The 22809-nt window shown below is 50.7% G+C and overlaps 1 protein-coding gene and 1 long non-coding RNA gene across 4 annotated transcripts in view; both read left to right on the forward strand.

Annotated features, from left to right (window-relative positions):
• Positions 1-259: 259 nt before the first annotated feature.
• On the forward strand, positions 260-10750 carry LRRC15 (leucine rich repeat containing 15). Of its 3 annotated transcripts, XM_081300867.1 has the most exons (3): positions 260-320; positions 8462-9962; positions 10035-10750. In XM_081300867.1, the coding sequence occupies exons 2-3, from the start codon at positions 8467-8469 to the stop codon at positions 10294-10296; spliced, it is 1758 nt and encodes a 585-aa protein (XP_081156993.1). In that variant the 5' UTR covers positions 260-320; positions 8462-8466; the 3' UTR covers positions 10297-10750. The 3 variants fall into 3 exon arrangements, with proteins under 3 accessions (XP_081156993.1, XP_081156991.1, XP_081156992.1); XM_081300865.1 differs by having other exon boundaries at positions 8462-10750; XM_081300866.1 differs by lacking the exon at positions 260-320 and adding an exon at positions 4930-4953 and having other exon boundaries at positions 8462-10750.
• LOC308652804 overlaps positions 4250-22809 on the forward strand; it is a 603613-nt gene continuing 585053 nt past the window's right edge. Inside the window, exon 1 of the long non-coding RNA XR_014022899.1 lies at positions 4250-4346. This is a non-coding gene — a long non-coding RNA (uncharacterized lncRNA). The remainder of the gene's footprint in view (positions 4347-22809) is intronic.

The raw sequence follows: 22809 nt of genomic DNA on the forward strand, positions 1-22809 counted from the left end.
AGAGGAACCCTGGGGGAGAAAAGAAGAAACTGTCGTTTTAAAATGCGCTCCAATAACACCCCTTAAACTTGAACGCAGGTCGTGCGTCCGCCCGTGCCATTCCAGGACATCGGGGTAGTGCCGCAGCCCTCGGTACCCCCGCCCCCGCCTCCGCCCCCGCCCGGCGCAGACACTGCCCCCTGCAGTGACTCACGCCCGGGATCGTTTAAATGTCGGGAGGGCAGGGCCAGCGGCACTCATGCTGCAGCCTTGAGCCGTCCCGCGTCCCCCTCTTGAGCTCCCTCTGGTCGACTTCGGCGGCGGGCGGGCGACAGCTGCTGGTAAGTGGGCGAGCCGCCCTGCCACCCCTCCGCAGCCGCCCTCCCACCCCTCCGCACTCCCACCCCTCCGCAGCCATCCTCTTCCCTTTTCTGCGGACCCCGCTTGGGCTCCCCCTGGAGCGACCTCAGAAAGGGCAGGGCTGGAGTGGTGCCTGGGAATGCGCTCAAGACAGTGCCAAGTGGAGCCGGGGCTCGGGGTCCGGGGGGGTGCCAATCTGTGCCCCCACCGCCCCAGCGCCTGGGGATGCTGGCCAGCCTCTTGTTCCTCTTGTCCTTAGCATCTTTGATGTGGGCGGGAGTTGTCGAAGGTGCTGAGAGCCGCTTTAGACTGGTGATGGGTTGAGAGTTGACTCCTTTATGGCATGGCGTCACTTTCCCACCCGGTCTACCACTTTCTAGATACTAGATCAATTGGGGTAAGTGTTGCTTATTTATTTATTTATTTATTTATTTATTTATTTATTTATTTATTTATTTAAAGTTAGGGTTATTTGAATCGTTGTCCTTCTTCCATATGCTACTTGTTGCCTTCCCTGAATTTGTGTCTCTCCAGGACGTTTGGCTTCCTTCACCTTGTTTCCCAGGGGGGGATACCTGTCCTCTGATTTTCAGACTGATAATTGCTACAAATGTGACTTCAGCAGATGTGCGGGTGCCTGGTTGGGAGTTCCCATTTGGAAGACAGCTGTGGACTCAGACATAGTTTGGATCCTAACTGTGTGTGTGTGTGTGTGTGTGTGTGTGTGTGTGTGTGGTTTAGGTGACCCTATTCTGGCAGCTTCCCCCTCTTGTTACTAGTCAAGAAGTGCCTGGGAGCCAATGCCTTGAGCAGGGAGGCGGGGCTGGAGGTGGACCTGCAGGAAGGGTACTGTGAACATAAAACTGGCCTGCTGCACCTCTACCTGCATATCTGCTCCAATGTAGAGGAACCAACTGTAGAAAACCAGACCTTTTTTGGGACCTTCCCACCTGTGCCAAAATTTGGGAGAGCCCTTCTACCTCCAGGATCAAATGTGTTACCTCAGGGCAGGCTGCACCTCGATGCCATGACACACAGGATGCGATGGAAGGAGCTGGGTGCCAGCGTGTCAGGCTCCACCTTCTACTCCAGGGCTATCTGGGATTATCACCTAATCACAGGCAGCACTCAGATGAGTTGAAGCCACTTGCTCCCTAACTTAGAAATTTCCTGACGGCTGCCACTTTCATTCTGCATCCAGTGAACATCTGGGGTAAATTCAGGGCCAGACAGTCCAATTTTCCTGTGGTCTTGAGTCAGCTGGGCAGGCTCAGCAGTGTCAACAGTGAGGCAGGCCTGTGAGAGGGTTCAGGGCCAGAGGAACTCTGAATAGAACCCTAGAAAGAGCAGGAAGGTTCTCCCAGGGTTGGGGGATATTACCTTGTTTTGTTCATAAATGGAGAGAGTGGTGAGGCACCCGTAGAATTAGATCCAGATGTGGAGAAATAAGAGATGGGAGAGAAGCTGCCCCGACTTGGTGCTGCCAGGAAACACTCGGAAGGCTGTGATTAGAGATGGTAATTAGCTTCCCTAACTCCTGACCACCAAAGAGCAACTGCAGCTTCAGGGGTTCATTGTCTCTCTCGGCTTTGGGACACAGCAGTTGGAAACAACTTCCAAGGTGTTTGGATCAGGGACTGATCCATTTCTAGCTGCTTGGGCCCCCTAGGTGCTGCCCTGAGAAAGGGTGTGCTCGTAGACCCTGGCTTCTTGGGGAAGAGTCCTGTTTGGGAAGTTCTCCCTGTTGTGCTGGGCAGCGTGTCAGTAGTTCCTGCCACTCTTGCCAAGCTAATTACAGCCCTGCTCTGGCCTCCCTAGGAAGCCAACCTCCCCCAACCCTGGGAGGATCCCCACAGAGGGGTTGTAAAGGAATTGCTTTTAAAAAAATGTTTTATTAGTTTTCTTTTTTAAAACAATGAACATTATTGCATTTTGAGGGGCTTTGAGAGATGGGGGTCAACAATGGAACAGTTGGAGGATGAGTCAGCCTTGCCTTAGAGTTTCAAGAATGCTTAGGGCAGAGAATTCTTAGGTCAGGGACCTGTGAATGAATGGGGCTGTGGGTGTTGGATTACTGGGGTCGGCTTCTTCCGGTGATCCTTTCTGTTCCTTGGCTCCCCTGCTCCAGGATACTTAGGTGAAACTGAACCAACAGAAACATCAGAGTAGCCTTAAAGAAGAAAGCCCTGGAACCACGCAGCACAAGAGTTGGGAGAGGTGCTTTTTTCTTGGTACTGGGGATTGAACTCAGGGGCGCTTGAGTTCACTGATCCACATCCCCAGCCCTTTTTATTTTATTTTGAGAAAGGGTCTCACTGAGTCGCTTGGCACCTGGCTTTTGCTAAGGCTAGCTTTGAATTTGTGATCCTCCTGCCTCAGCCTCCAAAACCACTGGGATTATAGGCCTGCACCACCATGCCCAACAGGAAGAGGCACTTGAACTTGGCTGATAATGCCAGACAGGTGGACAACGAATTGTGTATGAGCTGTAGATGATTTTTTAAAATATTTTTAAATTGTCAATGGACCTTTATTTTATTTATTTATATGTGGTGCTAAGAATTGAACCCAGGGCCTCACACATGCCAAGCAAGTGCTCTACCACTGAGCCACTACTCCAGCCCCAGCTGTAGATGATTTTAAAATGGAGAAGTAAAGCCACCTCTTTCCCCCTACCAGACAGGGAGTAAGCAAGGCCCTGATGCCTGGTAATAAGGGTTAGGGGTTTGCCCAGCTCTGTGGTTGGGGACCCTGACAGGGTGTCAGGACTCTTCAACAGACTGCATGACCTTAGGCAAGTCCCCTCTACCCTGTAGACCCCTGAGGTTTCTCATCGACAAAACAGCCAGATGGTTTGACCTGATCATCTCAACAGGCCTTTGTATCTCTGACCCGCTGTGCTCTAAATGCTGTGTCTGGAAGCAATTTCTACGTTTGGGCTCAACTTAAGGCAAACTATGGATTCCTGACGGGGTGCAGAATGGGCCGCTGAAGGAAATGCTGTCAGAGGGAGCTGGACCAGCCTGTGGCATGACCTTCCGGCTCCCTATCCTGGTTCTCTGTCTGTGCTCTTGGTAGTAAGAGGTACAGGCGGTGGGTGTGGGTTCCCAGCTGGACTAGGCCACACTAGGTGTATCTGAGTGTGGTCTGTGGACCCCTGCGTTGGAGCTGCTTGGGGGTTTGTTAATTGTGGATCTCTGTAGGTGGAGATCCAGAGATCCAGAAATCAGGGTCTCTGTGGGTGGAGCTTCCAGAGATCTGATTTTACTCTCCAATGAAATAGCAACAGTCATCACTCACATTTGTTGTGTACTCACTTTATGCCAAGAATGAGTCTAGGTGTTTTCCATGTATTAACTCACTTAAGACTCCAGTGGAAAACCTGTGAGTTCAGTTCTTAAACAAGCTTTCTTGGCCATTTGAACGTGGTGCTCTGGGGTGAGGTCAGTGAGACAGGGAGGTCTGCACCCACTGAGGCCTGGACTCCAGGTTGAGTCTTTCAGTGACTTTGGACCCAATGCACTGAGCACCAAAGAGCAAGAGCAAGGGTGTTGTCCTGAGGACAAGCCTGGCTGCTGGGAGCCGGGCACAGCTCCAAACCTGGCATCTCCCTTGGGAGACCTCAGGCTGCTTGGGGACCATCTCATTGCAGAAAAGGCCACAATTAAGAAGCCCTCTGAAAAGAGAGGGCCTAGACCCGGGGAAGCCTCTTCCAGGGCCTCAGTTTCCCCAGGTGGCCTGGGGGAGTGCAGGATCCCTCTCAGGCCCTGGGTCCCATGAAATGACCATGTTTTTTTTTTTTTTAAATAAATGATTTTTTTTAAGTGAGAGAGGAGAGAGAGAGAGAGAGAGAGAGAGAGAGAGAGAGAGAGAGAGAGAGAGAATTTTTAATATTTATTTTTTAGTTCTCGGCGGACACAACATCTTTGTTGGTATGTGGTGCTGAGGATCGAACCCGGGCCGCACGCATGCCAGGCGAGCGCGCTACCGCTTGAGCCACATCCCCAGTCCTGAAATGACCATGTTTATGTGAAGACGTGAGATTGGCTAGTGGGTTGGCTTGCTTAGAAACTTCTGACACGAGGTGGGTCTGACAAGATGAGTGCAGGATCCTTCAGCCTCAGCATGCAGATGAGGCCAGGCCAGGTGGCACTACAGGTGATCCAGTGTGACCTGTGGAAAGAAAGGAGAGGAGAAAGGTGAGTCCCAGTTGCATCTCCTTGCTGCCTTCAGTCAGAAGGTATTAGAGCTGCTCGGGCCTAATGAGTCCTCACAGAAGGAAGGGGAAACAGACCTGGAGCACTGACCTCCGCTCACACTGTACCTTAGTGTTCAGAACAGAGCAGAATGTGGGTCTTCCGAGCTCCTTCTGAATGTTTTACTTTGTGGCATTGAAATAAGAAGGTGTGTCCTTCCAGGGAGCTTTGTGTTTAGGGAATGTGAACGATGGTATTAAACCCCAAAAGTCCCAACTCACCAACCAACAAAGCCCAAGGCTTCAAGGCTAATTATGTGTTCACTCATGAGTCACAGGGTGTTTCTGTTGGAGATCCACCGCCAGCGTGCCTGGTTCCATCGCTTCTCCTCCTGGGGAGGGGCCGCGTCAGTGTCCAGGTGAGCTGTCTGGGTGTCCTTCTGTCTCTCTGCCTGGCTCGCTGACTTCATGGGTCAGCGGCAGACGCCAGGTGGACCCCCTCTCCAGGGGCTGGACGGAGGCTGGACCGAGTCTCTGCAGTGATTGAGGACGCGCACGGCTGCCTGAGGGAGGAAGGTGTAATTAGGGTGCTTCGTGGGCCTTTAACTGCCATCCGTCGGCTGCCAAGCGACACTGGACAGCGTGGGCTATTAGTCTGCTGTGTGCTGGGCTCCTGAGGGCTAAGGGCCACACAAGTCTGCACACTGGCTGAGGATCCAGGGGCCCAGCCCTGGCCTGCTCCTGCGCCCCTTCTTTCCCTGAGGGCTCCTGCCGTTGGGCTGAGGTGGGCCCTTTGGGGGTGGTTGGAGCGGTGACAATCACAAGTGCTGGAAAACAGGAAACGTCTGGCTGCGTGTGGTGCCGGGTGGGCTCTGCAGACGGGAGGGTTTATAAAAAGACAGTCTGCAAATTTTTGTAATCTTTGTCACACTGAGTGTGGTCCATTTTAGACAACAGGGAATGGCCCTCTTCCCACAGGGAATTATCTCTCCATTCCTCCTCCTGGCCCTTGAGGGACCCTCCACAGGCCTGACTTGACACCCCTTCCCAGCTAAGGGGTGCAGACTCAGAGAAGGCCATCAAGAGGTGGGTCCTCAGAGGAGCCTCCACCTACGTGCTCATTTACGTGTGAGGAAACAACACAGTTGTTTTCAGGTGACGGGCTCTTAATTCATCTGGGTATTTGGGCTGTGACACTGTTTTCGGAGCGTGCTGGGCATAGGAATGTGTGGTGACAATTCATGAGCACTGGGTAGCCCCACACCAGGCACCATCAGAGCCTCACCTTTTATAAGTCCGTCTGGGGGTCAGCTGTCACACACACATACCCAGGGAAAGGACAGACACCACACCTCTGCACAGAGCCCTGACATAGGAACAGTCATCCTGTAAATGGATCTCATATCCACCCTCTGGGTCTCGGCCCTAGAATCCTGAAATCTTAGGGATGGAGGGCCATTGGCTGCCTTCTAATCCGATACCTCACTAGGTGTGGAGGCTTCTCTGCAGCTTCCTCATCGGGAGGTGGTTCAGCTCTGCTTCAGCACTTCCAGGAGCGGGGAGCTGACCGCCTCTATGCTGCAGCCATGAGCTTTGCAGAACTCTCTTTGATGGTGAGCTGAAACCCAGCACTTTGAAACTTTTGTGCACTAGCTGTGACCTCTGGAACTGCTGAGTTTGGTTGCTTTCTTTATCCCAGGGTGGCCCTGTACGTATACTGGGGAAAGTGCTCCTGGGCTCCCCACGCCTTCTCTCTTTCTGGCCATTCCTCCGCCCCTCCTTCAATGGATGCACAGATGTTCTGGTTTCTGGGTCTTCTCACTATCAACTAGAGAATTTCTTCAAGAAGCCACTTTGTCATTGGCCTTTTTGAAGTTCAGAATGGAACTGAGCATGGCAGTACAGGTGTGGCCTGATCAGGGACTGTAGAGTTGAGACTATCTATCATCTCCTTTGTTCCACGCTTGATACTTCTATTGATGCAGTCTCTGGTCATGGTAGTTGTTGTGGGCAGCCTCTTTCTATGTGCATGTTTATATATAAAGTGCTTCTCTTGGGGTGGAGGTTGCGCCGCTTTTTCTGTGGTCCCTGCTTAAGCAGTTAGTTTTCTGCTTTCAATTTCGGGATTTGGGCTTTTTTTTTTTTTTACAAGTTCATGATTTTAGATCTGTCCACAGCTTCATCTGGTCCCATTCTTTCACGTCTAGATTCTGTCAGCCAAGTTATTCTTTTTCCTTTATTTGTACCACTGTGCTGCGTACTTAGCTAAATCCTTAATGAAATCATAACAGGTCAGGGCTTGGACAGGCTGGGAATAAGTGAAGAGTTCAGCCTGTGTAGATGGGGATGAGCTTGGGGTTTTCCTCAGACGCCTTGTTGAGGGTCCGGAAGCAGCATGTAGAGCAGAGGCCAGGGCGGGAAGCCTGCATTATTTTGAGTTATGCTGCAGGCTCAGGCCCCCATGAGTTCAGGGGCACAGGGAGAAGCCGGACAAGGGCCTTCTCCACGCAGCCCGTGTATGCCTTATATGCCATCATTTCCAATTCCTTCCTCTGACGCTGATGTTTTGCTCATTAAGAGAGAGAGAGAGAGAGAGAGAGAGAGAGAGAGAGAGAGAGAGACAAACTGCATAAACAAAGGACTCACCTAGGAGTTGGGGCACCTAGGATTTAATACTTGAGCCTCCGTTTCCCTGCTTCCCCATAAAATGAAGAGCAGCAGTTACTCCCAACCCTTCAGAAGTTACAGGCCCTTTGAACCTTGGGTCGAGATCACGGATGGCCTCTCTGAGTGGGTCTAAGTTTTCTGGAACTTACTTCAGGCCATCTGGGAACTGGGATTCAAGTTCCAGGAGGCAGGTCCCAGGCATTGGCTGGGGCCCAGCAGCCTCCCCAGCTGCAGACAGTTGCTCTGCATTGGAAGGTGGTTTGAATTAAACCTCCATGAAACACATGTGGACAGGTTGCTGGGGTGGCGATGGGCTGGGCGGGGCAAGGCGGAGGGGGAAGAGCTGGGCTCTCCCTCCATCTTTCTGCACACCAGCAGTGTGGTCCTCCCTCTCCTGGCTGCTGCTGCTCCTCGGGGCAGGCCACCACATTTGTAGGCTGAGCATCTTCCCAGGCTCAGGACCTATTTATTTGTTCTCATTCCTTCTCTGTTCCTCCTGACAAGGCCATGTTCAAACATCCTTTTAGCTGCTATGAAGGCTACAGGGCTGGATAAGATATAGTTCCCACCTTAAGGAATATGTAGGGATGAAAGATGTGGCCCTTGTCCTTGAAAAGCATATTAACGAGGGAAGGAAATAGTTGGAAACACAGTGACTGTCCAGCTGTGGAATGTCCATGGAGAGATTGGGAAGACCACCTGCATGGGCGGGAAATGAATACTGATTCATGGTACAGGGAAAGCTTCCTCAAAGTGATGGCATTTGAGCTAGACCTAGAAGCATGGGGGAGATTTGGAAGAGGATGAAGAGCACTCTGAGTGGAGGGCACTACCTGGGCAAAGGCTTGGAAGTGGGGAGGCAGGGGGAAGGCCAAGAGGCTTGCTGACCAGAGCAGAGGGGAGCACTGAACTGGGTCCAAGATGATAGATAGCACTTGAGGCCAAGCCACTGCTGATATCAAGGTTGGTGTTGGCTTAAAACAAGCCATAGTAAGCCTGGTGGGTGGCGCACAATTGTAATCCCAGCAGCTTGGGAGGCTGAGGCAGGAGGATCTCAAGTTCAAAGCCAGCCTCATCAATGGCCAGGCACAGAGCAACTCAGTGAGACCCTGTCTCCAAATAAAATACAAAATAGGGCTGGAGACGTGGCTTAGTGGTCAAGTGCCCATGAGTTCAATCCCCAGTACCCACCACCAAAGAAAAGAACTAGTCACAGTGTCAGTGAGGTGACCCTGACTAACACGTGCTGTCTCCTTGCAGAGACCATGCTGCTGAAACATTACCTCCTCTTGCTGGTGGGCTGCCAAGCCTGGACTGCAGGCTTGGCCTACTATGGCTGCCCAAGTGAGTGCACCTGCTCCAGGGCCTCTCAGGTGGAGTGCACGGGGGCACGCATCGTGGCAGTGCCCACGCCTCTGCCCTGGAACGCCATGAGCCTGCAGATTCTCAACACGCACATCACCGAACTCAGTGAGTCCCCGTTCCTCAACATCTCGGCCCTCATCGCCCTGAGGATCGAGAAGAATGAGCTGTCACACATCATGCCTGGTGCCTTCCGCAACCTGGGCTCGCTGCGTTACCTCAGCCTTGCCAACAACAAGCTTCAGGTTCTGCCCGTTGGCCTCTTCCAGGGACTGGACAACCTGGAGTCTCTCCTTCTGTCTAGTAACCAGCTGGTGCAGATCCAGCCCGCCCATTTCTCCCAGTGCAGCAACCTCAAGGAATTGCAGCTGCATGGCAATCACCTGGAATACGTCCCCGATGGCGTCTTTGACCACCTGGTGGGACTCACCAAGCTCAATCTGGGCAAGAACAGCCTCACCCACCTCTCACCCAGGGTCTTCCAGCACCTGGGCAACCTCCAGGTGCTCCGGCTATATGAGAATAGGCTCTCGGACATCCCCATGGGCACTTTTGATGGGCTTAGCAACCTCCAGGAGCTGGCCCTCCAGCAGAACCAGATCGGCATGCTCTCGCCTGGCCTCTTCCACAACAACCGGAACCTGCAGAGGCTCTATCTGTCCAACAACCACATCTCCCAGCTGCCTCCCGGCATCTTCATGCACCTGCCCCAGCTCAACCGACTTACACTCTTTGGGAACTCCCTGAAGGAGCTCTCCCCAGGGATTTTCGGGCCCATGCACAACCTGAAGGAGCTCTGGCTCTATGACAACCATATCACTTCTCTACCCGATAACATCTTCAGCAACCTCCACCAGTTGCAGGTCTTGATCCTTAGTCGCAACCAGATTAGCTTCATCTCCCCGGGTGCCTTCAATGGACTGACAGACCTGCGAGAGCTGTCCCTCCACACCAATGCACTTCAGGACCTGGATGGGAATGTCTTCCGCATGTTGGCCAACCTGCAGAACATCTCTCTGCAGAACAATCGCCTCAGACAGCTCCCAGGGAATATCTTCGCCAATGTCAACGGTCTCATGACCATTCAGTTGCAGAACAACCAGCTGGAGAACCTGCCCATGGGCATCTTTGATCACTTGGGGAACCTGTGTGAGCTTCGGCTGTATGACAACCCCTGGAGGTGCGACTCAAGCATCCTTCCGCTCCGCAATTGGCTCCTGATCAACAAGGGTAGGTTAGGGACAGACACTCTCCCAGTGTGTTCCAGCCCAGCCAATGTTCGAGGACAATCCATCATTATCATCAACGTCCCTGGCCCCAGTGTTCCGGCCCCAGCCATCCCTGAGGTTCCCAGCTACCCCAGCTACCCAGAAACACCACGTTACCCAGACACACCACGGTACCCAGACGCACCACGGTACCCAGATGCGCCGCAGTACCCAGACGCACCCAACTATCCTGACACACCCAGCTATCCTGACACCACATCCATCTCCTCTACGACTGAGATCACTAGCTCTGCAGATGACTACACTGATCTGACCACCATTGAGGCCACAGATGACCGCAACACGTGGGGCATGACCCAGCCCCAAAGTGGGTTGGCCATTGCCGCCATTGTAATTGGCATTATTGCCCTGGCCTGTTCCCTGGCTGCCTGCATCTGCTGCTGCTGCTGCAAGAAGAGAAGCCAAGCAGTCCTGATGCAGATGAAGGCACCCAATGAGTGTTAGGAAGGCAGGCTGGAGCAGGGCTCAGGAAAGGAGAGACTGGAGGATCTGGGATTGTGAGCATTCTGCCTCCACCCTTGGGTCCACAGAGCCAGGCTCTCAGGGCTCTTTCCAGGCCCTAGAGAGAGTTGCCCCACCTTGTCCTGACCTGCCTGATTCTTCTGTGGAGAAGCAGGTCTCACAGGACATTCTTACCACCAGGGAGAGCACATGGCTATAGAAAAGCCCCCTGGCAAATTTCCTATTCATATGCCTGGGCTTCGCTCAGAGGGGCCTTCCCCCAAATCCTCACCACCTTTCCTTCAAGAACAACTTTCCCTGCACCCAGGCCCCCTCCTGGCCTCTGTAGACTCAATGGTGAGAAAACCTGCTCACTTTGTGGGAACAGTTCTCCACCAGGACAGCCCCTCTCTTCAGAGTATTGTATAAGTTGATTTCCCTTCTTTTGCTTCTCTTCTTTGTGCCATGGCTTAACCCTGTCCCCTCAGATGGAAGTTCTCTCCCCTTACTTTTCTGCTCCTGAAGGCAGGGTGAGTTCTCTCCTCAAAGAAGGCTTCAAATCATTTAGCTGGTTTCTTAAGACCTGCTGAGCCCCCCCGGCTTGGAGGATGTGGTGAAAGAAAGAAGGAATCCCATACGACTCAATTCCTGGACATAGATTTACCATCAGATCTCTCTTGTGATTTTTGTCTAGAAAAGAAAGACACACGTGCAACAAACTCAGCCTTGTAGAGGATGATAATTCCAAACTACAAAGTTTGCTTGGCAATTGTTAGTCCTTTGTGGAATAAAATCGTGAAGAATTTTTGACTTCTAAAACCATTTACTTTCTAAAATCAGCTTATTGGTACTGAATGGAGAAAGAAACCTGGTGTCTGGGGGTCCTTTCAGTCACCCCTAGGGGTTTTCTTTTTGAGTTTTTAAAATTGAAGTATAATATACATACAGAAAAGTGGGAGCGTGATAAGGTACAGCTTGATTAATTGTCACAAACTGATCACGTCCATGTGATCAGTGTCAAATCAAGAACAGAACATCACCAGAATCCCCAAACCCAAGCTTTTACTGAAGGACTGGAACATCTGAGGATGACATGGACTTACCTGGATTCTCACCAAGGGCCTCACTGCTCCCCCATGGCGAGCTGTTGCAAAGGCCCAGCTGCCAAGGTGACAAAGATGTGATATGGACAGCACAGGAGACTGGCCTGGAGAGGAATCTTAATAAACCCTGAGATCTGGAGGGACCCAGGCTAGCCAGGTCAGAAGTGTCCTAACTACAGTGGCCCATGCAACCACAGTGTCTTCCCTGCTGATAAGCTGCAGCTCATTGGAGGCTCCTTGCCTGGGCCCTTTTATGGGCATGATATGCCTATATCTGTTTTTAATTCACTTTCCGTTTGGGGGAAATGAAATAGCTCAGAGATGAGATCTTTTAATTGAACATTCAAGTGTAATGGGAACCAGGGATCCCTCTAATGTTGTGGAAAAATTCTTCGTCAACGTTAGTCAGCTAGCAGCAAGACTTCAGGATTTTCACAGACAGCAGATATCAAGGCACACTGACAGGTCCCAGTGGTTGGAGTGGCTCTCTGAAGCTCCTCCTACTTATCATCTGGTTATGAGTTAAGTCATTTGATCCAGGGTTTTCTCCTCCTTGAGTTATAGTTGAATTCCTGCTTTCATGCCTTTCCTGCTACACACATATTCACAGATGTTAAAGAAATTATGTTCAAGGCAACACATGTCTTTCTCTGGACAACTGATCCACCAGTTCAGAAATAAAAGCAGTAAAATTGAAGAATTTCAGGTCTCCATATCTGCCCAAGAAAGAACTTCAGCTGATCTCAGGGATTTAGGTCTCAGGGATCTACCACCAATCCTGATTGGCTTTTATTAGGTCCCTCTACCTCACAAGATGAGTAAGAAGCCTCAGCAGCATCATGATGACAGGATGGCCAGGCTCCCCAACACAAAATGTCCCAGAAGGAATGTCTAGTGCATGTCATAGCTTTTAGCTGTCCCAGAGAATCTGATGTCCGGGCAAAAGATATTATTTCCCCAAGGCAAATCTGGGTCTACAAATGTTTTCAGAATATTCACAGAATGAATGCAGGTGTATTAAGTAAGGCTCACCAGGACCCAAAAGGAAGGGAGCCCCAAGCTTGGGGCATGACCTTCGTCCTATTGACAGTGGCCTGCCGCGTGGGCCCAGGGGCTGGAAAGGGAATGTGGGTCTGCTTTCCTCCAGACAGGAAGCCTGGTTTGGCATCACATTCCTCAGACCCAGAACACTCAGGTGCTTCTTGTGAGTGAGCTCCAGTGTTTCATTGTGCTTAGGAACAAGTGGCTAGGGATAGAGAGAGGTAGGAACCCTCTGCATTCCATGCTCCCTACCAGCCTTAACCCAGAACCCCTGGGTGTTTCTGACATTGGTCATGACATTGGAATACCTTCCTTTCTGGCCCAAATACTGGTCTGAGAACAGGTGTCTTCAGACGACCCACCCAGGTGGATCCCAGGTGAAGGGGATGGGCCTGTTAATGACCCTTCCCAGCTTGCCTGTTCCTTTCTCCCATCAGAATGGTTTGGAGCCATCAGCCCTGTTGTTCCTTGTCAGGACTTTTGGCCTCTCTGAACTGTGCTGTTTGGTCAAGGAGTGGCCCCAAAAGCTGAATGGAGTGCCCTTTTCAATACAGCACTATTGATGATGTATTTGCTCAATTCTTGGAACTGGAGTGAGCTGAGTGGTCCCTGAAATGTTGAGTAGGGTACAGAATTCCCTTCACTTCCCCTCTGTGCACTGGTTTCTAGGCCACCTTGCCGTTCACCAGCAGCCTTCATGTGACACGGAAGGAAGGAATCAATGTTGGAGGAAAGGACCATTTTAAAAAGTGTTTACTGTGCACAAGTGTCCTCCAAAGCTCGGGCACATTCCCCTTTAACCCTCCCAGTGCCCCCCTTGGGACAGGGCAGAAGACGGTCACAATAGGTTCTCAATAGGCTGGGGTTTACTTCTGTCTTCAGCCTTTACACAAGACCTCATGCTCTGTCTAGGGTTTTCACCTTGAGAACAAAGCAAATGGGAGTCCCCGTCCTGGTGCTCCCCATACTCTAAGTCCCTGGGACCTCACCTGGTACTGTATGGATCCCAACTTTGTAAATACAGGAAACTTGTCCAGCCATGAAAGAAAAACTGGCCCCTGTCCTGGGAATTGTTGGTCTGTGTGGATAGTGTTCCTTCTCTTGAGAATGTGGAGGTTCTAGATCTTCTCATGGGCAACCACATGATTCCCATACTTCAGATGTCAGGGTAGAGCTGATTCAGGAACCTACTCCCAAGCTCAGGATATGTATGGAGAGCAGACAGCTAGCAAGTCACTAGATGACTGGAGGTGGGGGCACATGTGGGATATATCCCACCCTTTAGCTATAAGCTACTCAAATTTGGCCCACGGCTGATCCTGCGGCCAGAACTTAATCCAGTTTGTCGGGGGAGGCTGTGGCCGTCTTGTGAAGGAAGCCACCACTGTGGCTGAGAGAGGGTGTGCGGCAGGCTGCTTCCAGGTGGAACTCCTCCCGATCCTGGGTTCCTTCTTCTATGGAGAGATCGTTCTCACCACCCATTGCTTTCATGCTGCCTGCAAAAATAGATCACCTTTGCCTTGCTAAGAGAATCACTGCAAATAGTCCCAGGTGGTTGGCAGTGCATGTAGCGATTTCTAGGCCTCCAGGGTTTTATAGAGTGTGAACCCTGGTGGGCAGGGTTAGGGGTCTGTCTTTTGCTAGATGCTGCTTGTAACAAATTTGGTGTACAGAATCAACAATAAATGGTATACCCAGGACACGTGTGCCCTCTCTGAACTTCTTGGTCGTGGGGCGGGGGTGTCTCACACCTGTGAATTCTGCTCTTGCCACAGAGATCAAGCCTGGCCTGTATAACACCTCACAGAAAATAGATTCCGGGCCAAGAACAGGACTTTGGAAAGTGAGTGGGGACCAAAAAGGAAATAACAAATCATCTCCATAGGCTTCGAGAACTCAAGACAGGAAATAATCTCCCAGAATCACCTGGTGAACTAGGGGTAGAGTGAGCAAGGGACCTGGGCTTCTAGTTTCTTTTGTGCCACCCGGAGGGCATGTTCCTCAACACATTCACACGTGCAGGGCAGGAGGGCAGGACTGAGCTCCCGTCAGGACTCAGCACCAGGCTCAGCAAGTCACAGGCTCTCAGAATATGCTCTTGGAGTAAAGGCGATCGCTTCAAGTATCTAAATGTCCCCAGGCCTCCCTCAGGCCTCTAGTCCCAGGGGTGCCACAGCTGCTGGTGTAGGAACAGCAATGCTAACAGGGATGGGCCCACTGTTCTTTAACACACCGTCATCTCAGGAAAGGGCCTTCACATGGGATTGTCATGTGTTCGCTTACATTCCTGTCAGGTGTCAGCTTGTCCCAGGACTTTGGGACAGGACACAGGTCAATAATGTTCATCAGATTATGTGGCTGGACCCCTTCAGGGATGAAGGGCAGGACCTTGCTGTGGTCCCCTGACCATTGAATCTCTGTCTACTCGGACAGGTTTCTGAAATTTGAGATTAATAGAGTCTTCATCCCTAATCTCATGGAGGATCTCTGGAGTTCTTGATGTAAATCTCCCTCCATGATCCACACGCCCATTATCTGAAGTTTGATTACATGTGCACACACGTGGATGTGCACACATACGCGCACGCGCGCACACACACACACACACACACACACACACACACAGAGCTCCCTGAGCCCTCAGCCATACCTATCCCACAGAAGAGAATGCAGAGACTTGTGGTGAATCTGGAGTAAATCATGGTCTAGGAACTGGCTAGTTATGCTGGGCACCGTGGCACATGCCTGTAATCCCAGCAGCTTGGGAGGCTGAGGTAGGAAGATCACAAGTTCAAAGCCAGACTCAGCAATTTAGTGAAACCCTAAGTAACTTAGTGAGACTGTGTCTCAAAATAAAAAACAAATGGGCTGGAGATGTGGCTCAGTGGTTGAGTGCCCCTGACTTTAATCCCCAATACAAAAAACAAAACAAAACAAAAACCCCTTACAAATGGCTAGTTGAAGAGTCAGAATTCAAACCCTGATCTCTCTAATGCCCAATTTCTCTTGTTCACCACAACATGTTGACAAATGGACTAGCTGTGTTTCTGGGGGTGTGGATGCCCTGAGATTCTGCTCAGACAAAGGTCCATTCCCTCACCTGAGAGGGAGGCTCCCCAGAGGTGCCTCTTCCTCCCCATCCCCTCCTGGAAGCTGACACCCTGCTCTTGCCAGCCGAGGTGCCATCCAGAGTGGGGCTGGGTCCACTCTGTCCACTGCCTCTGTCCCTCTCAGAAACACCTGCATTCCTCTGCCAAGTGTGGATTTGTAACCTGTCTCTATTGAAAAAACGCTTCCTTGGTACAATCTGTCGGATCTTTGTAGCGTGGCTGAGGCAGTGTGCTCACGTGCAAAAGAAATATTATTTTGTCCTGGTAAAGACCATGCAACAAGTTAAAAAAAAAAGCCCTCAGACTACTTTGAATGGAAGACTCCTGGCGTTGCAAATGATCTTCGATTGCTTGCTTCGGGTTGCACCCCTGAAATCATATGAACACTCCTGGGCACACATACACTCTCACCACACCCTCCACCCACTCTCACGAACAGTTACTCTCACACATTTTCATCATGCATGCGTAGACACACACATTCCTTCCCTTGCACACTCTGACTTGCACTTGTATACTCTCCACACAGTCTTCAGCTGGCTTCACGGCCCCTGGCTGGACACCTCCAGAGGCGGGAAAATCACTCCCTCCCAAAGCTGAGACTAACATCCTTCGAGAGCCTGAGTGGGGAAGTGTTCCACTTTATACGGGGCCAGAAATTCACTTTCTATAGTTTTTTCCCCCTTTTAACTAAGAAAGGGTTCAGAAAGTTAGTTCATTAAACAAACAAATCAGCAAACAGACCAACACACACACAACCCTCTTAGATCTCCAGTGGCCGTGTACAGAGTGGAGGAGGGACCTGTGGCCAGGGGAAGTGGACCCTGGGTGGAGCCCTCACCTCAGTGAAGCTGCTGGGTGCCTTCCAGGGATGGTGGATGCCTTGGGTCCCAAAGGTGCCCAGCTTGCCACTTTAGAAAGATTTTGTGGGTGGGAGCAGCTTAGGGTCATTTTGTAATCTTCAGAGGCCTTGCCCAGGTTCTCTCTCTGCCCTGTGACCCTGATGACATTCCCAGAACAGGTCACGTGAGGGGAGGAACCACTGTCCAGAACTTTGATCAAGGCTGGGGCTGGATTCAGCCAAACACAGGCTGCACCAGACGCCCCTCTGCTCTGGAGGAAGATCCAGGGCTGCCTGACCCACCTGCTCAGTCTTCATGGTAGGGCTCCCGGGGCCATGCCTGGGTCTGTGGGTGGTGGGGGCATCTGGCCTGGAGTCCTGGCTGGGGGGCAGGAGAGAGGCTTTCCTCTCTTCCCCGTTTGGGAGCATTTCCTAGCTCCAGCAGGCTGCAGTACCCGGGTTCCCCTCCTGTGGGAGGAGCAGCAGTGAGGGGCTTGGCTCTCTTGGGCTGGAAGGAGGCAGGAGGAGGCCTGGGCCGGGGGTTCGGAGATGACCACCTGGTCCCTGACTAAGTGGCAATCATCAGGGTGATCCATGGCTGGGATCTGCCCTTGTCTAGACCTGTCACCTGGCATAATTATTGCTAGGTCCCTCTTCATTCCCATAAGTGTCCAGGTTTAGATGATAAAGTTTATTGTCACCTAAGACTGAAACCTGCACACAGCTGCTTTTTATTGAATGTCTGCTAATGTCTAGGGCTTTATTCTTACTGTCTAATTGAGCATGTTTATCATCTAATTGAGTACCAGCCGTGACCCTGAGGGCTTATAATCATGGATGAGGAATTGAGGCTTGGAGGGATAGAGTGAGCAGACAAAGCCCACACAGCTAGTAGCTAGTGCAGAGACAGACTTTGAACCCAGGTCTGTCTCTGCCCTGGCAGAGCCAGAGTGCTTTCCTACTCCACTAAGCAGGATGCAGAGCATGGCCTGAAGTTAGGGGCTCCCAGAGAGCAGTGCTGTCTCTCTGCCAGCCCAGGCCAGGTAATGAGTGCAGAGCATTGAACCCTGGCCCCCCTCCCCGCCCTGGAGTTCAATGAAGTGGGTGTAACTGACTAGAATGCAGAGCAGAAAGACCCAAGCCTTCAACAGAGGACTAGAGACCCAAGGATCCAAAGGAGGGGCAGTCAAGGAAGTGGGGAAGTGGGACTTGTGCGGCCCTAGGAGGGTGGGTAGGACTGAGTAAGGCAGCAGTAGGAGCTGGGTGTGGTGGTGCACGCCGGTAATCCCAGCGGTTTGGGAGACTGAGTCAGGAGGATCAAGACTTCAAATCCAGACCCAGCAATTCAGCAAGGCCCTGTCTCTAAATAAAAAATACAAAAAAGGGCTGAGGATGTGGCTCAGTAGTGTAGTGCTCCTGGGTTCAAAAAAAAAAAAATAGTGGCAATAAGAAAAGGCAAGCACAGGTGCTCCACAATGTCAGTGGGACCTGGAGTTGGGGACTGGGGTGGGAGAGTGATGGCACTCAATTCATGACCTCCTCTTGTTTCAAAATTCTGGCTGCTTCCTCTCCTAGAACACCTACGTGGCACATAGACAAACTCCTCTGAGCCTCGCAATGCCACACCAACAGGTACAGAGCTCCAGGAAGCCCCTGTCGGGCACTTGGGGTGGCACATTTGTGTGTGCACAGTGAGCCAGTGTGACCCAGTTCAGCCTTCTGGAGGGGACTGGGAGTTCTGCCTCCTTTTTAACCCGACTATCTCCATTTTTACAACAGAATCACTTCCCCGTTATTACCAAAGTTATACATATTTATCATGTCAAAATGTAGAGCATACATTTTTAACCAAAAGAAAAAAAGTCACCCACAATTGTATTTTTCAGAAATAACCACTACAAATATTTTGTGTATAATCTGTTTTCAGTGCACGGATATACCTTAAAAATGGTAATGTAGCATTTTGGGATTCTACATAGATTCAATTTTAAAAAGTGCAAACATTACTAAATACATATCTATAATTTTAAAGATAGCAGAGAAGATTTGTACTACATCTGTGTAGCATAATTTACCTAACCAAGCCCTCAGGTTGCACATTTAGGCTGTATCTTTATTTGTTTGGTATTTGGGATTGAACCCAGGGTGCTTAACTTCTGAGACACATTCCCAGCCCTTTCTTATATTTTATTAGAGACAGGGTCTCGCTGAGTTGCTTAGGGCCTTGCTAAGTTGCTGAGGCTGGCTTTGAACTTGGGATCATCCTGCTTCAGGCTCTGGAGCTGCGAGGATTACAGGTTTGCACCACGGTGCCCCGCTTCTCAGTCTCTTTTATTTATCTATTTTTATTGTTTTCATTTTGAGACAGAATCTCCTAAGTTGCTTAGGTTTAAGGGCCTCACTAAGTTGCTGAGGCTGTCCTCGAACTCTCGCTCCTTCTGCTTCAGCCTCCTGAGCACTGGGATTACAGGCGTGAGCCATCAAGCCCAGCTCTTTTTATTTTTATTTATTTTTTTTGATAGTCTGGTTCCTGCTGTCTCATTTCAGTGCCACACTGGCCCTAATAATGCTGGACTCTAGGTGTCCTGACTGGCGTTGTCATGGTCACTCTTGATTTACAAATGTGAAAGCAGGGGCTTAAAGGGTCACACCTGGGCAGGTGTGTGTGGCCAGCAGGATAGGAGCCCAGGCTGGAACCAGCCCCAGTCTGCCGCCTCAGCCCCTTGACTGACTTCTTTGGGTTGAGAGGGAGGGAGACCAGGTCTGGGAGCAGCAGATCTTCCCTGGGGAAATGGATGAGGTTTCCATGTGCTTCAGAAGCCCCTCATCCTGCTTCCAGTTGTGTGGCAGCCTGAGTGGTGAATCCAGCATGTACTGACGCAGTCAGGGGACCTGGGCCAGGGTTCTGGGCTCCCGTCACCCTCTGGAAGGAGTGAGGCTTAGCTCTGTGGTGGATGACAGATTGGCTTGCAATGCACACAGAAATGTACCAACCCAAGGGCAATTTGAGAAGAGGAAGGAGTTCATTTGCACCCAGTCAACCAAAAAAATAAAAATAAATAATAAAAGTTTAAAATCATGGAATAGGCCAGACTTCCTTGGCTTGCTGAGTGTGGAGCATTTTTGAGGACATGTGCTGGTCTTATTCCCAGATGAAAACCTTCTGGCTGCCTCCCCATGGTGGCCCTCTGGTGTCTATCTCCACCATCCTTTGGTGGGGTGTTTCCCATCTCTGGAGCTCCCCAGTGACCTGCTCTCTTGAGGGTGGGCTGGGAAGGGCCTGAGTCTGTTCCTCTAAATCAAGGACAAAAATGCACTTTCACTTGGCCAGAGAGGACGAGGCTAGAAAAAGTGCTGTTGAGAAGCATCTCTCCAGTCCAGAGTGGGGCGGTTGGATGATCTCATCGGTTTTTCCAGAGCTAACCTCCATGACTACTTCGGAAGAAAACTAAGGCTGGCTAAATTCAGGAGAATCAGATTTGCTCTGAGGATAGAGATGCATTTAGCATGGCTAAATACTCCGAATCAGCCAGGCTCTGGGAATGGAGTTTTCTATGTATTCTCTCACTTAATCCTCACAACAACCCCACAGGGAAGGTAATATTGTGCAGGTGATTTTGGAGGTGAGGAAACTGAAACACAGAGAGGTTAAGTAATTCAACTAAGATCACACAGTTTATTAAGGATGGATATAGGATTTGAGTCCAGATTGTCTGACTTCAGAGTACAAACTCTTAGCAAATCCAGAGCAATTTGAGAATGAGTCTTGGGCCGGGAGTGGATCATTTGGAAATTATTGGTGTTCTGCACCCTTATTGCTAGTATCCTTCCCTGCATCCCCACTCCATCCCTGTTGGCTAGGGCAAGAGGAGTCTTGCCTTGAACCTTAAAAGACCCTGTTCTGGCCTTCCTGTTCCTATAAGATCCCCAAGGGTTTAGAAGATGTCAAGACCAAGGGGCACATGCCGACTGGAGGCTGGGTTCCCATCTTGAACCATGTTTCAACTACCCAGGACCAGGTCCATGTTCTCCAGGGTGATCTTGCCACAGAAGAGCACACCTTGGCCTATGGTCCCTTGGAGTAGCTGTGTGTGGGTCCTCAGTACCATAGCCTCAGGTGGGAAGAGAAGGGCATAGACCATGGGTGGGGTTCCCTGATATGCATTCACCCTGGGGCCTGCAAATGTGAGGAGCAGGCCTGCCCATCCCAGCCATTCCTCTGTCTTGGCACAGAAACCGGTGGGGTCACAGCAACACCTTTATCCTGCCCCTTGCTTCTGAGTGTGTGCATGGGAGTCTCCATTTCCCTGTCCTGGACACTTCTAGATTTGCTCTGAGGCTCAAGGTGCATGTGGCAGCTTTGGGAACTGGCAGGTGGGAAGAAGCCCTTGGCTCGGCCACCTTGTCGGCAGATACCTCCCGCCATTGCTGGAGATGGTATTTTTTGTGCCACCAGTGTCATGGTCTTGCTTCAAGGCCTGAAATAAAGCAACTGCCTTTTCTGGGAACTTCTAAAACGTGTTATTTTCAGGTGACAGGATTCAAGAGACCCAGGTAAAGGGAGAGAGGACACAGTCTGGGGTGGGCTCGGTCGGGAGGCACATGCTGCAGCCAGCTCGGTTCTCCTCATGGTGCTCCTCCCATTTTGGCCACAGCTTTCCTGGCAGGAGCAAGTGGGAACACAGGAGAAATGGGTTGTGCCACCCGGCCCTGCTGCAAACACCCCAGGCCTGCCTCCCTGTGCTGTGAGGAGGCTGGCCTGACAGTCTGCAGGGCTCTCGAATCCTAGTGTTGGATGGCCCTTCATGCTGGGGGATTTTATTCCAGAAACTGCCTTGGAGAACCAAAAATCCAAGGGGTTAGCCAGGAAGAGTGACTGGTCCCTGGATACCATCATGGCACATTAACAGTAAGAATTGCTGGTTTCTTATTGTTGGGCAGATTCCAGGCTGTGATCCTGTCCTGGCTGGTGCTTCATGGGTCTGTGTGGCAGCACTCCAGGGAAGGACCCTGTGCCTCCCAAGCTGCTCATCCCTGTCTAGAGAGTTCCATTCAGCAAACACTGACTGAGCCAACAGGAAGTCACTTGTGCCCTGGATGCCAGGCATAGAGAGATGATGAGCACACTCATCTTCTCACAGAAAGGACTTCTATGATTGGTCTTTCAGAGTCCCTGGTGATTTTGTCCACAGGGGCGGCCCAGGTGTGTGACATGCACAGGACGCCATTCTGCCGCAGCCAAAGTCCGCTGCATTTAGGTTTCTATGCACATGGTCTCCTGAGAGCAGTCTCCTTCAAAAGCTGAGCTCTATAACTGCTGGCCCAGGGGACACACACTGGCCTGAGGTCCTTCCTTTCCCTCATGTGTCTCTAACTGCCATTGCAGGAGTCCCTTCTAATGCCACCGCCTGGAGTTTAGGCAAAGGCGCCTGAGGGAGGAATGTGTTTTCTCAGGGAGACACTGTCCCTTCTCTACCGGCTAGAAAGAACATTTCTGGGAAAACCAAGAGTCACTGAGTGTCTGAATGGATGAGGCTAAGCACACTGGCCTTTCTAAGTGCTCTGTGTGCAGGAAGACCTTGGAAACAGCCTTTCACAGCTGAAGCTTGAGATGGTGGAGGCAGCCAGCAGAGGGCAGCAGAGAGACAGCCAGCTGCTCTTGCCAGGGGATGGCCTCCAGGGGACCAGGGTAAATTCCAGTTGAGGAGAGGTAAAGAGAAAAATTAGGGTCATGCTGCAAGAGGCTTTTCTTTCTTTCTTTTTTTTTCTTTTTTTTATAGATTTTTTTTAAAGAGAGAGTGAGAGAAAAGAGAGAGAGAGAGAGAGAGAGAGAGAGAGAGAGAGAGAGAGAGAGAGAGAGAGAGAGAATTTTTTTTTTAATCTTTATTTTTTAGTTCTCGGCGGACACAACATCTTTGTTGGTATGTGGTGCTGAGGATCGAACCCAGGTCGCACGCATGCCAGGCGAGCGCGCTACCGCTTGAGCCACATCCCCAGCCCGAGGCTTTTCTTTCTTTAAAACAATTTATTTTGATAAGGCCAAATGTATTCTGTCTAGAAGATATTGTGTTTTTCTACTTTTTTGTTCACATTGCCTTTTCTGTAATGATTGTGGCTTGCAAGCTTTAACAATAGTTAACATAGTTACTAATAATAGTTCTAATAATAATAGTTAACATAGTTACATAGTTTACTAATCTCTTGCACTGTAAGACCCTGGTCTAAAACCTTTATTTATGCTTACTCATTTAATCCTCCCAATTATCCTAACACACTACTATTACCCACTTCTTAGATTTAAGGAAGTTGAAGCACAGACTGTGAAGTAACATGCCCAAGGTCGCATGTCTAGAAAGTGATGGCCCTGGGATTCGAACTCACTACAAACCTGTAGATGAGTGATGTGAGCAGGGTCATGGCC

Source organism: Spermophilus citellus, assembly GCF_964194105.1.
Source record: "Spermophilus citellus genome assembly, chromosome: 7".
NCBI classification, from domain to species: domain Eukaryota; kingdom Metazoa; phylum Chordata; class Mammalia; order Rodentia; family Sciuridae; genus Spermophilus; species Spermophilus citellus.

Bases quoted from the DNA above. Each gene is read 5' to 3' on its own strand.
- LRRC15 (XM_081300865.1), top strand. From the start codon at position 8,467: ATGCTGCTGAAACATTACCTCCTCTTGCTGGTGGGCTGCCAAGCCTGG.